General features: G+C 40.1%; 1 protein-coding gene across 1 annotated transcript; it reads left to right on the top strand.

The window, feature by feature from the left end:
• Window positions 1-2,076: 2,076 nt before the first annotated feature.
• LOC124272424 (nose resistant to fluoxetine protein 6-like) lies at window positions 2,077-18,894 on the top strand. Its single transcript, XM_046707591.1, has 15 exons — window positions 2,077-2,662; window positions 3,598-3,806; window positions 4,076-4,157; window positions 5,300-5,390; window positions 8,191-8,444; window positions 9,685-9,852; window positions 10,560-10,656; window positions 10,778-10,882; window positions 11,372-11,540; window positions 12,059-12,141; window positions 12,612-12,713; window positions 13,045-13,168; window positions 14,233-14,425; window positions 15,735-15,877; window positions 16,501-18,894. Exons 1-15 carry the CDS (start codon window positions 2,149-2,151, stop codon window positions 16,618-16,620), a joined length of 2,454 nt encoding a protein of 817 aa, XP_046563547.1. The 5' UTR covers window positions 2,077-2,148; the 3' UTR covers window positions 16,621-18,894.
• Window positions 18,895-21,935: the final 3,041 nt, after the last annotated feature.

The following is a 21,935-nucleotide window of genomic DNA, read 5'->3' as shown; positions in this document are numbered from 1 at the left end:
CCTTTTAACAGATAGTGTACAGTGGTCACTTGTAACATATAGTGTAGAGTGGACCCTAGTAACATATAATGTAGAGTGGTCCCTTTTAAAAGATAGTGCAGAGTGGTCCCTAGTAACAGATAGAGTACAGTGGTCCGTAGTAACAGATAATGTAGAGTGGACCCTAGTAACAGATAGTGTAGAGTGGTCCGTAGTAACAGATAATGGAAAGTGGTCCCTTTTAAGAGATAGTGCAGAGTGGACCCTAGTAACAGATAGTGTACAGTGGTCACTTGTAACATATAGTGTAGCGTGGTCCGTAGTAACAGATAATGTGGAGTGGTCCCTTTTAACAGATAGAGTAAAGTGGTCCGTAGTAACAGATAATGTAGAGTGGACCCTAGTGACAGATAGTGCAGAGTAGTCCCTAGTAACAGAGAGTGTAGAGTGGTCCGTAGTAATAGATAATGTAGAGTGGTCCCTTTTAACAGATAGTGCAGAGTGGTCCCTAGTAACAGATAGTGTAGAGTTGTCCGTAGTAACAGATAATGTAGATTGGTCCCTTTTAACAGATAGTGCAGAGTGGTCCCTAGTAACAGATAGTGTAGAGTGGTCCGTAGTAACAGATAATGTAGAGTCGTCCCTTTTAACAGATAGTGCAGAGTGGTCCCTAGTAACAGATAGAGTGCAGTGGTCCGTAGTAACAGATAGTGTAGAGTGGACCCTAGTGACAGATAGTGTAGAGTGGACCCTAGTGACAGATAGTGTAAAGTGGACCCTAGTAACAGATAGTGTAGAGTGGTCCATAGTAACAGATAGTGTACATTTGTCCCTAGCAACAGTGGACAGCATTCTCTTCCCACAGAGATTACTCCTGTCATATCTTCCTACGTAACCTCTGTTCTAATACGGCCCTTTCATGGTGTGAGAGTTCAAGACTCGTGATTGGAGGCAATCAGATTTAGTTGTGCAATCAGCGACGTTGCTTCAAAAGTGATCATTCGCAAAGCCTCGGTAATTTCCGTATACTTCGAAAATCCCTGCGCGATGCGCAAACGTTTCTTCTAGACAGAACACAGTCGTGTTATGGCGTATCAGTAACGTCTCCATCGCCCTCGTTGACAACGGACAAGCTAGCCATTAAACGTCTTGTGTGTAACATCAACACAAGTCCCCGGCAGATGGGCGATATTTGTGACCTCACATTTGCTTGTGTTAGTCAAGTTGAATCTAAGTCGATGTAACAGGTGTTCTGATTGGATAGAAAGAAGGGAGATAATTCGTGTTGCGATCTTTTGCCGCTAGGGATTTTACGAGAACCGGGAAATATGGCCGTATTAGAACAGAGGTTCGTAGGAAGATATGACAAGTAACCTCTGTGGGAAGAGAATGCAGTAGACAGAGGTCCCCAGTAACATTTAGTTTAGAGTGATCCCTAGTAAAAATTAATGTACATTGGTCACGAGTAACAGATAGTGTGGAATGTAACATTTTTGGAAAGACGCCGGTGTTCAATTTTGTAACATATTGGGTACAGGTATTCTCACATATTGGGTATTGCGAATGATCGGGTATTGTAACATATTGGGTATTGCGGGTGATCGCGTATTACTATACATGGGGTAAGAGAATTCACTCTGAAATTTGGACAGCTGGGGATTGTTCGGGTGTTGTAATACATGAGCTGACACACATGTGGTACAATACAATGTATTACAATGTCTTGCCTACCCTCAGATTACCTGGCACTTTAACACACAAGGAAAAAACATATGCGGTTATTTCACCATAAAAGGCAATATGCTTGTCATTAACTATTGCACCACATTGTACAAGACATATGCCCGAGATATCGGTCATCCCTGAAAAGCAGCTATTAGTACTCGAATTGTATCTATATTATGTCACTATCGTAATATTTATGAAGTATCATCTTTGTGTGTTTTACATTATTCTGTCAATTATTATATAATATCGCAAGATAATGTTTCATCTTCTCATCAACATCGTTTTGGCTGTTTTACGGTAACGTCGTGAAGCGACCCAGTTATCAGCTGGGTGTTTACGTTCGTTATCTTGAGCCTATATACACCTGAACGTTACCCGCTCAATGAGAGACTACATTCACACCTACGTACCTTCACCAACGTGGTACGAGTCAGGCTGAAGATGGGTTGTTCTATGTACTTGGTATCAATATCAATCGTGTTTCTTCTTCCTGCAACGTGTTCATGGGACCACAATCCGAATTACAAATATGAACAGATGCCAGCCATCCTTCCAGTAGATCAAGTTGCAGCGCAGAATGTACCTGAGCACCAAGGATCTGCAACCTCAGGATCTACAGATAATTTGGTGGTCCCAAAGCAAAGCCAGAAGCGGGTGAGGAGAAGAGTTGATTCTTCCACTTCAGATCGTCCAGGTACTATAATCCAAACACTCTTTCGCAACCCTCAGACTGCTTCTCTGTTGATGGCCGCAGTGGGAGTCAGTGATGTGTCAAGTTTATTAGATAACGGCGGAGAGACACAGTTTCAAACGTTGCTGTCGACACTGGAGGAGGTGTTCTCAGAGGTACAGTATTTCCTGAGTCCAGAGGGTCTTGAGAGCGAGGACCGATGTACAGCTGACGTCAGCGCCTATCTCAAGGGCGTGGGACAGGGTCAGGTGTGGGCCTTGCAAAGTGAGTCTGACAAACACCCTAAGCACAATATATGAGTTCATCTTCTACCTGTTTTCAATCTTAAACAAAAATGTTTTGCATTCAAATCAGATATTTGCATCAGAATGTTCACATGTGTTTTATAAATATTTGTTCAATAACGGCTCCAGTAACCAATTTCTTTCAAATGATATTCCCGGAGTAGAAACATAACGATCCAGAGTAACAAAATAAAACCAAATTCCGTCCATGTATCTATTTTTGAGTCATGTGTCTATGAATCATCATCAGTCATCCAGATATTCGTTTTCACGAAACATTGAGCCTATCCTGCCCCACTGGTGACGCAAACACATGCAAACTCAAGTCAACTTTATTGGACAATTATTGAACGAGATCAGATCGTAGGTATGCCTGTATCTGAACGACAAAGTGGGAGGAATCTAACTTTACCATGGTCAGCTTTTCCTTTTCAAAACTAGGAACGACTGATCACTTGTTTTGCGACTGCAAAAAAGTAAACACGATCTGGATTTCACAGGAACTTTGGTTAAAAAATCAATATGACCAAAAGGATAGCTCTTATGAGTGGACAGATTCTGCTAATTTGGTTGTCATGTCATTCACTTTTCTGTAACTTGAAAGTTAGTGGGGTTTCTTTGTCTGTAAAGATAAGAAATGCATCAAATAAAAGTGTCGCATTTCACACGCATTTCAATGACATTGATCAAATGTGGATACATAAATAAGATAAACCATCCAGAAACACTGAAACAAAACCACTGTAGATTTCTTTGGACTGAGGTATACCACACATATTTATCAACGCACAACGCACAAACCTAACACAGAATATGCTTTTATTTAAAAAATATATTTTAACCGGAAATATAGAGTAAACGATCGTGACGCGTAACGCTTCCCATGTGCGTATGAAAGCAAATGATTTCTTGTAGTGTTGGATGCCTCAGGCAAGCCTGGCAGAAGCATTCTCCAAGGGGCGTCGACGTTTTTGGGTAACTACGACGAATGTCTACGTGTGTCCCACCCCGTAGCTAACCGGAGCGCTGGTTCTGATCGGGTAATCAAGGGCAACTACTGCCACTTCGTCTTCACCATGCCGTCATCAATCAGCAACCTAACAAATGGAAAGATGCCCTTCTCAGTAAGTATTCCTTCGAAATGTGATTTAGTGACATCACTGATCCAAAATTAGACGATCCAAATTTCATTCTCCACAAAGAAGGTAATTTTTACAAAGACGTCAGAAACATGAATTCACACAAGACTTTATTATGTACGCTGTCTAACCACAGTGGATACATTCATAAATGTTAATGCCTCTTTTATTAACTATCATTACATCAAGGTTCTGTTCATTAACCTTGTGATATTTGTAAGCCATGATGGATGGATGTGCTTCGTTTTCGTCAGGCTGGTCAGCCGATAATTCAGTGGGACCTTTGTCTTCCTGCGTCCTGTAATAACAGCGCAGTGACTGACGCCGCCACAAACTGTACGTAACCTTTACCCAGTTGTTTAAATATATTGCATGATTAAATATCATACGACATATTTATGTCACGCTAAATGGACTTTTACCTCTCCCCGTATGATATACATAAATGTGTAAGCGAACGCTGAAAGCCGCTATTTACAAAGAGATAAGAAAGTCAGTTATTAGACTCATATATTTTGTGCCTGTGATACTCTGAAATATCCAAAAGCTTGACACACAAACCACAACGGAATCAACCTGGCCACTTAAAGTCTCAGTATTTTATTATATCACGATGAGTCAGTTTTATGTGAAAAAAAGAATCTTGGGACAGGATTTATGTGTATCACGAGGAATCAGTTTTAGGTGAGAAGAGAGCCTCCTCCGGCAGTATTTAAGTGTATCCCGGCGAGTCAGTTTTAGGCGAGAAGAGAGTCTCTTTGGGCTGTATTTAAGTGTATCACGAGGAATCAGTTTTAGGTGAGAAGAGAGCCTCCTTTGGCTGTATTTAAGTGTATCCTGACGTGTCAGTTTCAGGTGAGAAGAGAGCCTCTTTGGGCTGTATTTTAGTATTTCACGAGGAGTCAGTTATAGGTGAGGAAAGAGCCTCTTTAGATAGTATTCTAGTGTATCACTACGTCTCAGTTGTAGGTGAGAAGGGAGCCTCCTTCGGCAGTATTTTAAAATAACACGACGGGTCGGATTTATGTGAGATCGAAGAGAGCCTCTTTGGACTGCATTTTAGTATATCACAAGGAGTCAGTTATAGATGAGAAGAGAGCCTCTTTAGGCAGTATTTTAGTACATCACGACGTGTCGGAGTAATGTATCTTGAAGAAGAGAGCCTTTAGGCAGTTTTAATGAGAAGAAACCCTCTTTGGGCAGTATTTAAGTATACCACGGCGTATGAGTTTATATTAAAAGAAAGCCTTTGGGTCAGTATTTTTTAATATTGCGGCGTGTGAGTTTTAGGCGAGAAGTAAGTCTCTTTGGGCAGTATTTTAGTTTGGCACGGTGAGTCGGACCTATGTGAGAAGAAACCGCACTCGTGCCTCAGTCCAAAGCGTCCTAAGAAAATGTACTTTAATGTTACTTAGGACAAGTCAAAGAAAAACACCAAACACGCATTTGTTTGCATATCATGGATTGCATTTTTTCAGTGGTAAAGAATATCACTGGTGTTTCTCTTATCACTGCGTACTTCACAAGGCTCTCTGACTGGAAGGAAGACGGCACGGCTGTGGCTGCAGTGTACGTAAAACTAAAACATGAAATATGATTTGTCTGACAGTATTGATCAATATTAGATCATTCCAAACCAACCTGTGCATACCATGAGTGAACAAGGAACCTCACAAATCTGGTTTACAGGGTATGCAGCGCGAGAGCGACACTGAACCAGGCAATCGATGAATGACTGCTCTATGGCGGCCTCCGCTAGCCAAACATACCTGGCTGACACAAGATGCATTTACTATATAAAACCCAAGAATGTGTGTGTATTTTTCTCAGCATCCTCATCAGTATTGCAGCAGGGTATATGTCATGAGAATGTGGTGTATATGTCAATTGTTACTTTTAGCGAAAAGAAATATATCTAATCTGTCGAAACAAAGGCGAAATGTAACAATGACACAAGATCCATTTACAAGAACGATATGTGCGTTAATATCACGATATTATATACTTTCTACATTGAACGATCACACTTGTGAAATATTGTTCGCATCATTAGTTTTTCATTCCAACGATTATGGCTCATTTTCCCTATTGATATATATCAGAAATATATCGAACGCGAAAATTAATAACTAGTAAATACTTCTTTTGATCCGTTATAATGTTGTTCGATGGTAGGAGTAGTCATTAGTTCTAATATTTGGCCTCTGTATTTTATTAATATGAAAAGGCGTTGTTTACTCACTCAATTACGAAATTCATCATAAAATAGATTACGTTAGAAAAACAATTGATTTATTTTGAAAACGGTGCTTGTTTTAGGACTAATGAAATAACGATAAAGAGGCAATATTCGCTATTTTTAATTAATTTGCTTCAATGTTGTTTATCATTCGAACATAACATTTAATTTTTTTCTGAAGGATGATTTCATGCAAAATATAACAAAGGGCATTGTCTCGCAACTTCAGTCTGAGGTTATAGAGACATTTTAATACAAATCACACCATTGGTATATTACTTACTGAATACATCACGAAACAGGAAAATCACAAAACAGGAAATAAAATTGATAACGTTCCCATTCTTCTGTAGCTGTGCCCATATGTTACATCTAGTTATATCTTTTTTTAACCCCCAAAGTAAAAAATATCTATAATTTGTTATCAATATTCAATAATGTATTATTGAGGAATAAACATGCAAATAACAAGTAACAATAACCACCAAACAAATTGAAGAAAAACAACTAATACATATAATTTTGTCATTATGTTCAATATCTCCATTTTAATCAGACATCTAAGAAATTTTCATTTTGTACCAATGAAATTGAATAGAGTTTTGAACCTGATCTGAAATTACAATGCAAAATTGGTTAACAGTTTCAGGCCGTATTCTCCTAAATTCAAAGCCAGATCACTGATTGTATGTTTAACTATAGATACATGCAGTGCTGGTAAAGTATAGATGTAGACCTAGATGTTCACTGCAGAATATAACCTATGTGTTGAATGGCTAAATAATTGCTGATATCAGATTATACAATCAATGAGTTGGTCAAATCTATGTACCCATATTATCATGCTTAAAATAATTATTAGTTTCATAATGTAGTGAGAAGACAAGTGAAGAATAAACGGATTTCAGATGAAGATATTGCAGTGGCCGAATATCAGAACCAGTAAATGACCCAACGATCTTACATCATCATACAGGCCAAAAGTGGTGTTGTAGTTCAGTGGGCCTTCAATGTATTTCCAGTAGATAACAATGGGTGAAAATTGTCAGTGAAATCATTAAAGCGAACGGTAATTTATTCATGTGGTCGTTCGCTTCCATGTATTAGGTATACAATATCGTGACAATAGCAGGCTGGCACGAAATAGTAACACACATATCGGTGTTCTCAATCTTAATGCTGTCTCGGGTGTCATTGTTTATATATAGCCCTATAAAAAGTCACATTGTTGCAATACCGATTCAAATGCTAAGGAATAAACATCAGAATCACCAGTTTTGGTTATTTTCTGAAGTAAATACATGGCATGTCCGCCATGTTTGCTTTTCTAGTGGAAACAGCCATTATGGAGTCATAGCCTAGGTCCTCGTAGCGCCATCGCAGCATACACAGGAAACCAAGCTGTGAATCTTACTCTCTCGATATGGTGGCACATAAATATAGAGCTTGGTTGTTGACTGTTTCTGGTGATCGTCGAAGTATATATATGGATTCACACATCTTTTAGCAATAAATCCCTAATATCAAGACAGTGGACACTTCGGCTTTACACTTTTAACTCATGCGGTAAATCAAAACCGAGCTTTGGGCAGGATTATTTGGGTTACCACACTGGCTCTTTGACGGCCCATCCTGTGCTGACTAAATGTACTCCACTCACATCGTTTTCTCATCCATTCTCGTAAACACGTTCAAGCGTTCCTGTCTGTATGATATGTCATTAGATTCGTCAGTTGTCATTAGATTCGTCAAATGTCGTTAGATTCGTCATCTCTCATTAGTTTTGTCATTTGTCATTAGATTCATCATTTGTGATTTGATTCGTCAATTTTCTTCAGATACGTCATTTGTCATTAGATTTGACATCTGACATTTGATTGGTCATCTGACATTAGATTCGTCATCTCTCATTAGATTCGGGGTGCTGGGGTAGCTTATTGGTTCAGGCGTTCGCTCGTCACGTCGAAGACCCGGGTTCGATTCTCCACAGGGGCATAATGTGTGAAGCCCATTCCCGGTGTCCCCCGCCGTGACATTGCTGGAATATTGCAAAAGCAGCGTAAACCCCAAATCACTCACTCACTCTCATTAGATTTGTCATCTTCTATTAGATTCGTCATCTGTCATCAGATTCGTCATCTGTCTTGTGATCGCTGTATCTCTTGTTGGGACACTCTATGACATCATTACTGCCGAGGCTGAGCGCCACAGACAGAAATATAACGACAAAGTCGATGGCAGCAACGACAGCGGTGCATTAAATAACGAAGCCTACGTCATCGACAATGATAGTCTACATGAAAAGGAGATCAGTCACGCATCTGATGGATTACCAAGAATTAGAATGGAGAAGATCTTCCATGCACGACAAAAGGAAACCAGTGGTTGGTATACTACTCACAAAAAGTCTCATCACATTTTCATTTATTGAAATTGCAAATCATTGAATGATGCAATAGAAAGGTGAAACATATTTACACACGATTAACAAAATGAAATGAAATGGTATTGAGCAATAATAGAATTACAAATCACCAAAAGCATGTACCCGTGAAACAGTCGTGCAAAATGTGCTGCAAAATGTTAACATTAAGTTTCAAGTCAGTTTTGGACAGTGAAGCACTGTTCAGTAACAAGAATGACCACCATGAGCACAAATGCAAGCTTCTACACGTCTTTGCATTGACCAAATGAGCCTTTAGAGTTGCTGTTGTGGAATGTTCTGCCATTCTCTCTGTAACGCCTGCTCAAGGTCATCCAGATTCTGGGGATGAACATGGAGACCGTAAACACAACTTCCAATAATGTCCCAAGCATGTTCAATGGGATTTAGATCAAGTGACCTTGCAGGTCAGTCCATATGTATGATGTTGTTGATCTAAACAACATCGCTAACAACTCTTTCTCAGGCATTATCATCCATGGACGGGCATTATCATCCATAAAAAAATGAAGTTAGGACCCGCTTGTTGTACCAGAGGAATGATTACAGGTAGGTTTACACCGATCAGGGTGCATGTGTGAAGAGTGGAGCACATCCATGCCACACATTTTGCATGTTGTTTCTGAGGGTGGTTGTGTTCGGGTGATGTTGTCAATGTTATCAGATAAATGAATTTGACAGTCACTAAAGGTTATGCATTCTTTGAATATTTACCTTTCAGTAACATGTCGGCAAAAATCGCTATCGAGATTGATAAAAGATATAACACTGAAAGTAATTGTTGCTTAAATTTTTGAGAGGAGTATACATTCAATATGTAACAGAATATATTGTGTAGGTGTAATTTGCCTTGTTTGTTTTATCTGAATCTTCATTTAATATAATTGTATATCTTCAATCAGTTGCCTTGTTCATATGCAATATAACGAGTTTGTTCGCTATATTTCCACGATATAACGGCAAGGATTGATATATTGTCCAGATAAAATTAAATAAAAAACAATAAAGTCAGGTCAACTTGTAAACAGTAGGCTACGAGCTATTAGAGATAACATCATGTCGTTTGCATGTGTAATGCGTTACTTAATAGGAAATGTCCCACTCACTGATAATACTACATCATAATAAGGCTCTACTTCTTTCATTTCCTGTGACTTTGTTTACTGTGTTGTATTTGACAGGTTTGGGTCGTCAACTCCTGCTGTCGTTCTCCATCAGCAGGAACACGGAGAAGATCCTCAGTACCAGGACAGGGGATGGAAACCTGGGCTGTATCCATGGCATCCGGGTACTCAGTATGGCCTGGGTCATCCTCGGACACTCCATGACTTGGGACAGCTTGAGCACATGTGCGTTAACCCACGAAGATCCGGATTAGAATTAGTCTTCAGCAACCGATGCTTGTCGTACGAGGCGACTAATGGGATCGGCTGGTCAGGATTGCTGACTTGGTCGATACATGTCATCTTATCCCTAAATCGCGCAGATCGATGTTTAATCACTGTTTGTCCGATTAAGACTCCAGATTTACAGACCGCCGCCATATTGTTGGAATATTGCTCAGTGCACAACAAACAAACGAGCGTTAATGTGACTTTAATAGCGATTACGTCAGAAATTGGATACAGATACATAATAGAACATTTCCCATAACCACTGGAAATACCGGCTCAAGGCGGAGCCCACTGTACATGTATAATGAACGAAAAGATTCATAGTTTGCGGTTTCTTCTGAAGTGAAAACTAAGCATAATGTATATACAAATTCCAAAGTTATTCACGGTCCATAATAATTATATTAGTTCGGTATGTGTCGATATACCTGTTGTTGGAGACCATCGAAAACACCGGTTGTATCGAAGCTGTGAAGTAATAAGTAAGGATAAAGACACACAAGGACTCCAGTTGAGGAAATTGTATTGATCATACATATGCAGTATATACTTTATGTCATGTTCTGAACCAAAATACACTGGGGGTGTCGTAAAACATGGGCATTACAGTATTGCTAAATATCATACGATGAATGTAGCTATTATGTCCTGTTTGTTTGCAGGGGAAAACAAGCTCGACTATGCCAACTGGATGAGGCGGTTCACAATGCAGTTTCTTGTCAATGGAACTCTGGCGGTGGACACATTCTTTGTACTCAGGTAAATTCACACAGGTTTCTGTGTTCATGTATTTTATTTTAAAAGTATTTTAACTCCCATTCTTACTTCACTAATCACACTTAATGGATGAGTTATTACTTATTGTAAATCATGTATTCAGCGGCTGCTTGTTGACCTTCTTGTTCCTGAGGGAGTGTGAGAAGTCCGCCAGAGGGAAGCCTACAGCCAGACAGATGGTCATCTACTACATCCACCGATGGTGGAGGTGAGGGGAAATACAATAATACAAGAGAGAGCACATACATGAACCTACATAGACAATACTGAGAGCACATACATGAACCTACATAGACAATACTGAGAGCACATGCATGATACTATAAATACAATACTAAAAGCACATGCTTGAAACCACGAGCATGGTAATGACAAACCTGGTAACGTAGCCAATGAGAACCGGGATCATAGGTTTCTGGCACGCCCAAGGGACGCAATTCTCCACAGAGAATAGCGGTGCCTTACACGACTGGGCAACTAGTATGGCAACTGAAAGTTGGAAAAGTGACCCTGTGGCCATGTGGTCCTGTGGTTGCCATTAAACCTTGTCAATCAGTTGCTGTCTTATACTTTACATACATAGAGCTTCCCTCTAATTAAGTTAGGGCTATTTAGCGTACGTCAAGTACTGACTCTTGCCTGCAATGTTCAAGACAACGTCTAATGTCTAATTTGTATTCCCGTTATATTTCCACAGATTAACTCCAGTATATATGTTCATCATCCTGTTCTACAGCGGACTGCTGGGTCATCTTATTCAAGGACCAGTTGCTGAATCCAAGATCCTTTTGGAAAGGGACAACTGTCGAGACAACTGGTGGACTAACATACTTTATATTAATAATTTCTACAGCTTTAAAGAAATGGTAACTCCAAAATATCATTGTCCTGCATAAGCATAATGTACATGTATACAATTATAGGAATTCAATGTTTTTAATTTTAATAAACAGATGAACAATATTTGCCACTGAACGTAATATAGTAAGAACAAGGAAAACCTAGATAAAAAAAATACCCACCTTAATAATATTGATATCATTTGCAATTTATGTAAATATAAACAGATTATTCTACAAAATAATTTCATTCCAGTGTTATAACAACCAAGTCGATGACACTCTAAGGAATTCGATTTACTGTAACAATGGTAACTGGATAATCTGCACTGGACATGCAAGTAAAGATGGTCTTTGAACAGCTGATTCATAACCTCTCCAAACCAGAGTGTAGGAACAATTAAGAATGCGTCCACGAGTCAAAAAGTGATGATGTTCGTAAAAAACACTTACGAACGTGTAGTGTTACTTTATTGTGTTATAGTTATTGTTGATATTTAACAAAGTACATCAAGATCCCCACAAAGACACACGTGTCGTTTCAGTGTTTCCCTGCTTCCTGGTTTCTGGCGGCGGATATGCAGTTCTATATGATCGCTCCTCTTGCCTTACTGCCTATTGCATTTGGGTAAGGTCTTATCATTGTATTGAGGTTTGACTGAGAGAGTGAGTAAGGTTCCACACCGCTTTGAGCACTGATTCCGTAATATCAGGATGAAGGTCTCCAGAAATGAGCTCACACATTCTACCTATGTTGGGAAATAAACCAGGGCCTTCAGCATGACGAGCGAACGCTGTACACACTTGGCTATCGAAACGCCTCCATAACATGGAACATTATAATGCGTGAAATCGTTAAGTATGGCTTGATTTTAGAAACATTATGACGATATCAGAATGCGGATACGAAAAGAGGGCTTCTCAGATGGGAAATCGAACTGGAGTTTTCGGTGGAACGAACGCTTACATCACAAGGCTTTATATGTTAGGTTCTGAATACATATCGAAAATCTTTTCAAATCAAAGTGTTTAAGCTGGATACCTTTCAAACGTAAAGAATATATATGTGTAGTATTTGTACTTGCTTTCTCATCTCAGGATTCGCTGGCTTGGATACAGTGTCATGTGTCTCTTCGGAGCGGTCCATATTGGAAGCTACGGTTACTTGGAATGGAAGTATGGAGGTGCCACCCAGTTTGTGTGAGTATTTCCTTTTTTCTACATACAGTCATTATGTTTTATCCTTATAAACAACCTGCAAGTAATAGCCAAATGACGTTATAACGTCATCTTAAAGAAGGTAAGAGGGCACAGATGGGACAGTCGACCCAGGCACAGTCGCGTCCCTTAGGTTCTTCAGAAAGCTTTCATAGTATGCTCAAATTATGTTTTGACGCCCGTCAGCACATGCCCATGTTCGTATTGGTTTAAGTCTAAGATCTGATATATTTGGGCCTTCAATCCAACAAGCTTTCACTCTGTGATATTACTGAAATACTGTTTATGATTGCTTTAAACTAATTTTATGTAGGGGTAATGGTGACTCCATGGACAAGATCTACCCCTTACCCTGGTGCCGCGTGGGCGTGTTTGCTGTCGGCATGGTCCTTGGAGCCATCTTACAGAGGACCAAGGGTCATATCAGGATACCAAGAGTAAGCGAGCCTATGTTAACTGCTGCACCTAGGATCTGCTTTGGTTGTTTTTTGTTTAAAACGTCGCACTCAGCAATATTCCAGCTTTATTTACGGCGGTCTGTAAATATTCCAGTCTGGAGCGGACAATCCAGTGACTGACACTATGAGCATCGATACGATGACTTGTGTCAACTCACGTCAGGGAACCTGAACATCCGATTCCCGTTATCTGGGACAAGCATGGTTGGTTGGTTGGTTGTTTAACACAGCACTCAGCAATATTCCAGATATATGGCAGCGATCTGTAAATAATTGAGTCTGGACCAGACAAGTCCATGATCAACAGCATAAGCATCGATCTACGCAATTGAGATATGATGTCATGTGTCCACCAAGTCTTACTCCCCCGATCCCGTTAGTCGCCTCTGACGACAAGCATGGGTTGCTGAAGAGCCAATTCTAACCCGGATCTTCACGGGTCCAATCCACTGATTGACACTGTGAGCATCTACGTACGTAGTTGGGATACGGTGACATTTGTCAACTCATGTCAAAGAGCCTGGGCATCCGGTTCCTGTTATTCCACCCTTACGACAAGCAAGGGTTGCTGAAAATCAATTCATATCCGGATCTTCACGGGAATAGGCCTTACTAATCGAAGGCATTCACTTGGTACTCTTGTTTCAAATGTTTACTTGGGTTTAAGTATTTAGTATTCGAGTTGGTTTAAACAACAAGCGTAGGTTTTAGACATTTAGACAGATTACATACACAGAACTGTATGCTACTCACATATTGTAAAATAACACATGACATGACATATTAACTAAAATCACAAGAAAATTTGGATTGTTCCTTAACTTCATTTGAGCAGTAACTATAACGTCAACGCCACAGAACCGCGAGTTTCGATTGTCATCCGAAAATGATTCCATATGTAAATGGATCATTGGAAATCAGTGTTGAACGAAACCTGATGAAACGAAAGGTCGGTAAGGGTTAGTGTTGACGTATGCGTCTTTCAGATGAAACCGAACAGGTCTGAAAGTCATCCTTACACTCATGTTTTACTTGTGTTTCAGTATGTTCTGGTGCTTGGATGGCAGGTGGTTCTCGCCGTAGGGTTATTGTGTACCTATGTGACGTACGATGACTTCGGCGAGGGTCAAACTCCATGGGACGTGGATACACGGATTGTACACGAGACCCTGTACAGACCACTGTGGGGGGTGTTTGTGTCCTGGGTGATACTAGTGTGCTGCACAGGACATGGGGGTGAGAGATCGTTGAGAGATTCTGTCTGAAGACAGGACACCTCCATGTACATTTATGGATGAGGTGTTTGTGTCCAGGGTGATTCTAGTGTGCTGCACAGACCATGGTGTAAATGATCGTGGAGAAATAGAGAGTAGAAACACAGTACACATCCATGTGTGTGGGTGGTGATTGTTGTGTCCAGGGTGATTCTAGTGTGCTGCACAGACCATGGTGTAAATCATCGTGGAGAAATAGAGAGTAGAAACACAGTACACATCCATGTGTGTGGGTGGTGATTGTTGTGTCCAGGGTGATTCTAGTGTGCTGCACAGACCATGGTGTAAATCATCGTGGAGAAATAGAGAGTAGAAACACAGTACACATCCATATGTGAGGGTGGTGATTGTTGTGTCCAGGGTGATTCTAGTGTGCTGCACAGACCATGGTGTAAATGATCGTGGAGAAATAGAGTCTTTGAGTAGAAACACAGTACACATCCATGTGTGAGGGTGGTGATTGTTGTGTCCAGGGTGATTCTAGTGTGCTGCACAGACCATGGTGTAAATCATCGTGGAGAAATAGAAAGTAGAAACACAGTACACATCCTGGGGTCCTTGTGTGTTGTGCCCTTGTGTACTGCACAAGGAATGGGGGTAAGATTGGGTGGAAGGGTTCTGTACATGCCCCTGTGGGGTCTGGGCTGTTTGTGTGGGTGGTGATTGTTGTGCCCTGGGTCATACTTGTGTGCTGCACAAGGGATGATGGGGGTAAGATTCGGGGGAGGGTTCTGCACATGCCCCTGTGGGGTCTGGGCTGTTTGTGTGGGTGGTGATTGTTGTGCCCTGGGTCATACTTGTGTGCTGCACAAGGGATGATGGGGAGGGTTCTGTACATGCCCCCTGTGGGTAAGATTGAGTGGTGATTGAGGGTTCTGTACATGCCCCTGTTGGGTCTGGGCTGTTTGTGTCCTCGGTCATATAAAGGGTTATACCCCAAATGGACGTTTATTTCAAGTGTCATTTAGATATCAATCTTCATATGCATTGTATGTTTAGGTCAACAACATAGTTGTGCATTTAGCATAATCGAGGGTGGGATCTTGAAGTATCGATATGCTATTGCGAATAGCCACCTCATTTGATTTAATTAATCATGCACTGAGTAGAAGATGACCTGCTAAATCGTGCATTCAGTTGATGATATATTGCTCAACCATGCATTAAATAAATGAAGTATATTTAGTCAATGACATCTATTCAATAGGTGATGTATATTTAGTCATCTATCAAATAAGTTATGCACCACGTGTATGCTTTGCTTGTTGAAGGTTTCGTAAATAGTCTCTTGTCCTGGTCTGCTTGGATCCCACTGGGTAGATTGACGTACGGGGCCTATCTCGTCCACCCAGTACTTCTCTCATACACCGAGTTCTCTGTGAGGTCTCTGAGATATGCTGATATTCCTTATGTGGTACGTATACATAGTTAGTTGTTGTTTAACTTCGCACTCAGCGATAACTAAGCTATATGGCGGCGGTCTGAACATAATCGAGTCTGGACCAGACAATCCAGTGATCAACAGCAAGCGCATCGATCTTTGCATCTTGGATACGATGACAAATGTTGACCCAGTCGGTGAGCCTGGCAACCCGATCCCGTTAGCCGCCTCTTATGAAAAGCATGGGATGCTCCAGATCAATTCTAAACCGAATCTTCACGGGTCTGCTTGAAAGTAGATACCATATGAGTCTTACTTTACCACAATATTGCCAACTATGTCAATTATCTGACAACGAAATCAAACTATTGAACGATAGTTTCCAAGCTCTATGCTGGTTGCCAAAACAAGATCGAATGGTCTGTCTTGGGGAATTAGATAAATGTCAAATGGTACCTCAACAACATGGGAAATTGTCTACCAACTGATTTGGTACACATGCTATAATTACTTGATTCATGCGCAAAATAACAAACAAAGCGAAAGGTTATAGTGATTAATAGTATTGATTAACGAAATACTTTATGCAAGTGTCTGTGTGAATGATTTATGCGTTAGAGTGTATTTTGTTCTCAAATGTTTTCTTTTCTCGACAGAGTTATCACTTCCTGGGAACATTCATCGTGTCCTATGCCTTGTCCTTCTTTATATGTGTCCTAGTGGAATCTCCGTGTCTCGGGCTGGAGAAGGCCGTTCTTGGCAAACTGAAGAAGTGAGACAATCTCTGACATCCTCGATAATGCAGGGCGCTACATCCATTGTAACGATAACTACCTTGGATCCATACGCAACAACAACTTCAATCAGCACGGTATTGTTATTTTAAAATCGCTCTCACAGTGTGAAAGAAGGCGAATTCTGAATAAGCGACAGGCGAGATGGAATCATCGAAACGGAATCACGATGACCAATAGTTCAGGGTTCAAGTATAATAATGGATTGATATACTTTACCTGGGTAATCAACCATGTAGTCTCAAATGCTTTACAACAGGTATAAATTTATAGACTGTAAATAATTGATGATGTTAAAGGTTTACATCTATTCTATTAAGGAAGCGTATTCAAGAAAACGCAAAGAACCTTATTAAGCACACCCTATATTTTTGCAATGATACTATCAGGTTTTCAACACGTACATAAAACCGCTCGTGGTGAACACATGGAAAGCCATGAGCCTTGCTAACCCGTATGTTCCTTTGACTCATAAAAACGACAAAATGATTGGAATCCTTGTTCATTTTATGATGATAATTGCTCATTTTAAAAAACACTGATTTTCATTTTAAAAAATGCCTTTGTGAATGTGCATATTCAAAATGTCATTTTGCGTGTCTTACACGATTCAAGATCAATACCGAATGTAAATGACAGCCAACACTCTCCTCCTCATACCCCCTGGTCCTCTGAAGGCGCAGTCAACGTCATTTCTCATGTAAAGCAGCTTCCAATTGGGCCAGGTTCTGTACAGGAGGATCCCTTTGTTGCACACGACGACCAGTCATATCACAGATATGCTCCAAAGGGTTAAGATCGGGGCTCATTCAATCGTGAGATATGTCAGGGGGTGCTTAACTAAGTTTCTTGTGTATGTATTGTTTTGTAAATACATATATTGTGATGCTGAATTTCAAACGACTGGCGCATTTTAGTGAAGGAATTTCTATACAGGTACCAATTTGTCAGTTATTGCAGATGAAGTCATTTAAAGGCATTTCAAATAGACAGTTACGTAAATGAGATACAAACATCTATCTCACTAGTTCTCTAGTATTGGGTCGCTCGTTCTGTGTTCATGTTTGTGAGTAATTGTAAATACTGTCCCAGTATGTGAAACATGTGTTTTATCTACATCTTTTTACCCTTCTTTAAGTGGCATTTATGAAGAGGAACACTTTTTTATGGATAGAAAACTTCTTGTTGCAATAGATGCCTTCAGCTTTGTACCCATCTTTCTTCGTGGTATATATTTTGACATCATTCATTTCCTAAGTTTCCTGATAAAGGTAAATGCAAGAGTGAGTGAGTTTAGCTTTACGCCGCTTTTAGCCATATTCCAGCAATATCACTGCGGGGGACACTAGAAATGGGCTTCACACAATGTACCCATATGGAAATCGAACACGGGCGTTCGTCGTGACGAGCGAACGCTTTAGCCACCGGTCTACCCCACCGCTCTGAATGCAAGATATCGATCATCATGAAAGTATCAAAGCCCTACAAACTTACTGAAAGTTAAATGTTAAGAAAGGCATTGGTTTATCTACTTTAATACCTGTATCATTCAGGTAATTCTCGTACAAATTATCGATTTTATTATTTTGTTCATAAATTAGGAACATACTAGGACTTAAAAAGCACTTGCATGTGTTCCGATCAATCTTAAACTCAGATCAGATCCCGTGTTAGGTGTATCATCTTGTGGTGTTAACATAATTAGTCCCAAAATATATATAATTGATACAAGTCACAACTCAACATTGTCCTTATACCGCACGTTAGAGGTTCCAACGTTGAACATATACTTATTGCTTTAGTGAGTGAGTTAAGTTTTACGCCGCTTTTAGCAATATTCCAGCAATATCAAGGCGGGGGAGCAGAAATCGGCTTCACACATTGTACCATGTGGGGAATCAAGCGACGCTTTAACCACTTGGCTACGCTATCGCCTAACGTATTGCTTTAATAAAGCAATTATGCAGAAAAATTGTTTCATACAAAGTGTATCCAAGTGAAGTGAAGAAAAAAAATGTGAAAAAAAAAAAAGAATTATGCAGAAAAATGAACAGTCTCCATGCAGTTGATAAATATCTACACGGGCACCTGTTTTCGCAAAGCGTTCGAAGCACTAAGACGATCGAAACTTTCATGTTTTATAGACAGTAGAAGTTCCACGATCGTTTTAAGAAAGAAGTCATGCAATAATGGCATTCTCTTTTATCGATATACGATTTGATACGAGTTAATAAAGAGTATGTATTGATTAATTCACACTTGTCTTCCTCCTTTTTATTCACACTTTTCACAGTTATGTGAATGTGGGAGACCAATTTGTCTTCTCACTCACTAACGCAGTTACATGTGTTCCCCGTTCTATAACGTTTAACTGACGCAAACAGTTTGGCGCTAGAAGCCTATGTATTCCAATCTCAATATGGAAATATACTACCCATCAAAAGTTTAGACTCACTTAAAGCAATCACTATATGTTATGTGTGTATATATATATGGTTACATCGAAAATGAATTTCTCCACTAACTTTGGTGAACCAACTGCAAACCTTATGTAGATGAATGCACGAGGATCATGCATCAAATTGCTGAAAAGCATTTGCAAATATCGTGCATGTGAACAGCTGCGTTTTGATGTAAAGTTTTGTTAAGAATTCACCAATTTTCACTGAATTTCATCATTTATTGAACTCATGACAATTATCTTTTCAGTGTTACGAATTTGTTTTACAATACATCAGTTCATGTGTAAACAGTACCTTTAAACAGTATGGAATATTTTACAAAATGTAGTTTAGAAATGTTGACTGAAGTAAGTGGCTACATTTACGCTAATGAGTCTAAACTTTTGATGGGTAATATACTATGCCGATGTTGACATAACCTAATAGTCTCGATGACCCGAATGTGGATCCTTTAATCCACTGACGGTAGGCCCTTGTTTTAAATGACCACCTTGTATTTATGTATGTAACAAATAATTTTATACTTACACATATATATACACATACAAACTGCGCTTGCTGAAAGTGAGTGAGTTAAGATTTAAAGTCACATCGGCAATATTTCAGCCATATCGTGACTAAAACTAGTTCTAAATTCATAATACATACATATAATATATAAAACCCTGTCAGCAAAGGACAGTAAAACCACTAGATTATCACAGATTGAGTTAAAACTAGCTAGCATATATCTTTAAAAGTAGAAATTATATTTGGACAATACAATATAAAATGGGCTATTGATCGCCAACAACTGAAGGTAGATCACCATACTAGGAACCATGGGGACTTACATTACTTTTGCTACCTGCATGGACCCTAGCTGGATTTACACTATCCTTTCAGCCGCTGGCGATTGTAGCGCTTGCTGAAAAGAACAGGAGGATTTAAAGTAAATGCTTCGGGAAACGGGTACAGTAACTATTCGCATTTCCACCTGTCTCCGGTTAGTTCAGGAAAGTTGAGTTGAAACTGGGAAGTCTTCTGTAAACAGAGACACCGTTATGTACGCTGACCTTGTAGTATCATGATTGGTCAGTGATTAGCGCTTGACTGTGGTAAATAGACTCCCATGTACAATGAATGTGCGTGGCAAGTTAAAATAAATAATGTGTTTTGAAACGTGCTGAGGACACAGGTACACGGGGGACCCAGTCGTATTCCTCCCACATTGAGCTGACTAGCTATGATATAGTCGGAACACTGTTCAAAGCTGCGTAAAACCTTACTCGGGCGTTAGGGTAGCCTAGTGGTTAAAGCGTTCGCTCGTCACGCCGAAGACCCGGTTTCGATTCCCAACATGAGTACAATGTGTGAAGCCCATTACTGGAATATTGGAATATTGAACCACACACTCACTCACTCACTCACTCTGATACGTCCACCATGTTTAAAAGGCTATCACAGATTCGCGGTGATTATGTTTCTTGGTCGTCAGCGTCACACCTGTGAAACCTGTTTATCTTCAAGTCCTGCCTCAAATCCTCCACACTGAGGTGACTCACTAGCTTTAAAAAGTAAACTCACCTGGAACGAACACGGCCCAGTAGGCAGGTATAGGTAACTCTCACCGACACCAAGCGATATCAAATATTCCAGGGCATTGCATAGCCTGGCACAGATGTTTCGAATTAAATTCTATGATAAAGCCTTGATATATTACTTGAATGTACATTTAACTGAGTAAAAACGTAATTTCATGTTGAATAGGGTCAATAATACGAATGGACTACAATATTGAGGCTGAAGGTGATATTAGTGAGGCTTATTTAGCGCTGGGAGGTACACATGATTGTTCATCATCAACACAGCAACACCTGAGATTCTCGTGATAAAAGAAGTTTGATCATGTTTCTGGGACAATCAAACATGAGTATCATCATTTTGGTGTATATGTGTTCAATAGTGGCATCTCAAACTTATAATGATCTTCATAAGGATAATGACAGTTACAGAAACAAGCCTATTGCACACCAAAGAGGCAATATCAAACAGGGTAATGAGACTGCTTCGAATGTTCTGCCAAGTTCCTCAAGGTTACAGTACGAAGGAGATGGAGCAGCTAAGGATCAACAACCTCTTCCTTCTCAAGGTTCACATGCTTCGCCTCCAGAACCGATTGTGTTGGCGGGAGTGTTTCTATCAGCTTTGCAGAACACCCAGTTGATTCCCATCCTAATGACCGTCTTGGAAAACCAAGACGGAGATGGTTTGCAGAGTGTCTTGAAGACTATTATAAGCAAAGGTTCGGGTGGTCAAGACACGTCGTTGCTGTCGACACTGGAGGAGGTGTTGTCAGAGGTGCAGTATTTCCTGAGTCCAGAGGGTCTTGAGAGCGAGGACCGATGTACAGCTGACGTCAGCGCCTATCTCCAGGGCGTGGGACAGGGTCAGGTGTGGGCCTTGCAAAGTGAGTCATTTTACAAATTCAACCAACACGCTCTCAAATTTTATACATTCCTTACATAATGTCTGCTGCATGTCCATATGTTTCGTTGTAACACATGCCTTTATATGTATTTGTGACGGGTGTTACAGGTGTCGACACATTTTGCAAGCACCTAGTGTCACAATGTTTTATAGTGACTCTTGCAGACACATGCTTATCTTGTAAAAATTATATAATGAGCCTTTAGAACCTTTAGACTATGGAAGGATATTCTTGTTGGGCATGGGACAAGGCCAGATGTTCTGTCACAACAAAAGAGTCATTATGTGCCGGTTCTGTGAATTTCGTCTATTACAAATATGGAACTGTTGAAGAATGCATATGATAGAAATAGGAATTGGCCATAT

Source organism: Haliotis rubra, unplaced genomic scaffold, assembly GCF_003918875.1.
Source record: "Haliotis rubra isolate DU_JTF1 unplaced genomic scaffold, ASM391887v1 Scf17, whole genome shotgun sequence".
In the NCBI taxonomy this organism is placed as follows: Eukaryota; Metazoa; Mollusca; class Gastropoda; order Lepetellida; family Haliotidae; genus Haliotis; species Haliotis rubra.
Note: the sequence above shows the minus strand (reverse complement) of the source record. Positions and strands in the feature narration are given on the sequence as shown.